General features: G+C 53.1%; 1 protein-coding gene across 1 annotated transcript; it reads left to right on the top strand.

Moving 5' to 3' along the window:
- Positions 1–443: 443 nt before the first annotated feature.
- LOC147973173 (uncharacterized) lies at positions 444–1,651 on the top strand. The gene is made up of 2 exons (XM_087524597.1): positions 444–588; positions 978–1,651. Exons 1-2 carry the CDS (start codon positions 444–446, stop codon positions 1,649–1,651), a joined length of 819 nt encoding a protein of 272 aa, XP_087380723.1.
- The last annotated feature ends 341 nt before the right edge of the window (positions 1,652–1,992 follow it).

Below are 1,992 nucleotides of genomic sequence, written 5' to 3' on the forward strand. Positions count from 1 at the left end.
GAAGCCTGTCGTGTCTTGATGAGCAGAAGCTGACTACACCCTAGCAACATAAGGCGCTCACTAAGCTGTTAGGCCTTCAATACAAGATTGAGTACCGTCGTGGGGCTACAAATGTAGCTGCTGATGCTCTTTCTCACTTGCCCGAGAGCAGCATGTATGCCTTGTCCGTGTGCGTACCCACGTGGTTGGAGGAGGTGAAGAAAGGCTATCAGAAGGACCCATCTTGCTTGAACAAGTTGGCAACAGCAGCTTCAGGGGAGCCGTTGGATGGCCCATTCACGGTGGTTGATGGCCTGATTCGATACAAAGGCCGGGTTTGGCTCGGCTCCAACGTAACAGCTCAGAAGATGGTGTTGCACGAGTTGCATGCGGGAGCCTTGGGGGGACACTCAGGAGTGCACGCTACATACAATCGTATCATACGGCATTTCGCTTGGCTCAGAATGAAGCAGACTGTCAAGATCTTTGTGGCAAACTGTGCGGTATGTAAGCAGGCCAAGCCTGAGCATGTGAAGTATCCGGGGCTTCTCCAGCCTTTGCCTGTTCCGGAGCAGGCCTGGGAAATGGTGACGCTGGACTTCGTAGAAGGTCTGCCTTCTTCTCGGGGGTTCAACTCTATCCTGGTCGTGGTGGATAAGTTAACACGGTATGCACATTTCATTCCCTTGCGGCATCCTCATTCGGCCTTGCAAGTCGCGAAAGCTTACATGGAAAATGTGTTCAAGCTTCATGGACCTCCTGATAAAATGGTGTCAGACCGTGACCGGATATTTACTAGTCGTGTGTGGCAGGAGCTGTGCAGGCTGACACATACTACACTGAACATCTCTTCGGCACGGCACCCACAGACAGATGACACTACTGAGAGGGTCAACCAATGCATGGAACTATATCTCCACTGCTTCGTGCATAACTATCCTAGCAAGTGGGTAGACTAGCGTTAGCAGAGTTTTGGTATAACACCTCTTACCACTCAGCTCTTCGATCGTCTCCATTTGAGGTCCTGTATGGGCACAAGCCCCGTTTCTTTGGTATCACCAATGTAGCGGATGAGGCTGTTACTGATTTGGCTGCTTGGACTAAAGAAAGAGCAACAGTGATGGCACGTGTCAAACAACACCTCCATAGAGCTCAGCAAGTGATGAAGAGCAAAGCTGATCGCAAGCGTTCGGATCGGGTGTTTGCAGTTGGGGACTGGGTGTACCTCAAGCTTCAACCGTACGCGCAGCCGTCGGTGGCAACAAGAGCTAACCACAAATTGGTACTGGGGCGAGTTGGAGAGGTGGCATACAAGCTGGCGTTACCTGAAGCGGCGCGTATCCATCCCGTCATCCATGTCTCGCAACTCCGGCTGGGCGTGCCTCCATCAACTCAAGTGATGCCGGAGCTGCCGACGCTCGATGAGGATCTCCTTCCTCTGCAAGTGCCCGAGCGGATCCTGCAACACCAATCCGTTATGCGTGGGGCTCGTCAAGTGAAACAGGTCTTCGTGCGTTGGTCCGGGTTCCCCGACTCGTTGGCCACCTGGGAAGACGAAGTACCTCTGAAGTCCAAGTTTCCCAGAGCTCTGGCTTGGGGTCAAGCCAATTCTCAAGGCGAGGGAATGTCACGAGAATGGTGGGCCCCGTGCAGAAGATCCCAGCCCAGCTAGAGAGGACCAAGAGGAAGGCAAGGCCCAACCCACTGGTGCAAGGCCCAGAGTGGACCAAGTAGGTATAAGAGGGCAGTCCGACGCTAGGGTTGGGCATCGTTGGATCACTTACCGTATCGGCGCCGCTGGGCGATGTATCTCTCCTCCCACCTCCAGGCTCTCACTTCCCGATCGCCTTCTTGCTGAGACTAAATACGCTGCTACAATTCCCCTGATTCCGTGTGAATGAGTGAAATTCGAGTGATCTACTACCTAGATTCGTATCACAAAGACCACGAGAAAATCCTCCGGTCAAAACCTTTGAACCGAGACTCTACCTGAAGTGATTCCCATCTTGTCCC

The sequence above is a fragment of the Triticum urartu genome, chromosome 5A (genome assembly GCF_056163025.1).
Source record: "Triticum urartu cultivar PI428250 chromosome 5A, HENAU_Tu73, whole genome shotgun sequence".
NCBI lineage: Eukaryota > Viridiplantae > Streptophyta > Magnoliopsida > Poales > Poaceae > Triticum > Triticum urartu.

What these genes read in the sequence shown, in the direction of transcription:
- LOC147973173 (XM_087524597.1), top strand. Translation starts at nt 444, where the DNA reads ATGAAGCAGACTGTCAAGATCTTTGTGGCAAACTGTGCGGTATGTAAG. An exon ending in GACGCTGGACTTCGTAGAAG is followed by an intron (nt 589 to 977) that starts GTCTGCCTTCTT and finishes CTTACCACTCAG; the next exon opens with CTCTTCGATCGTCTCCATTT.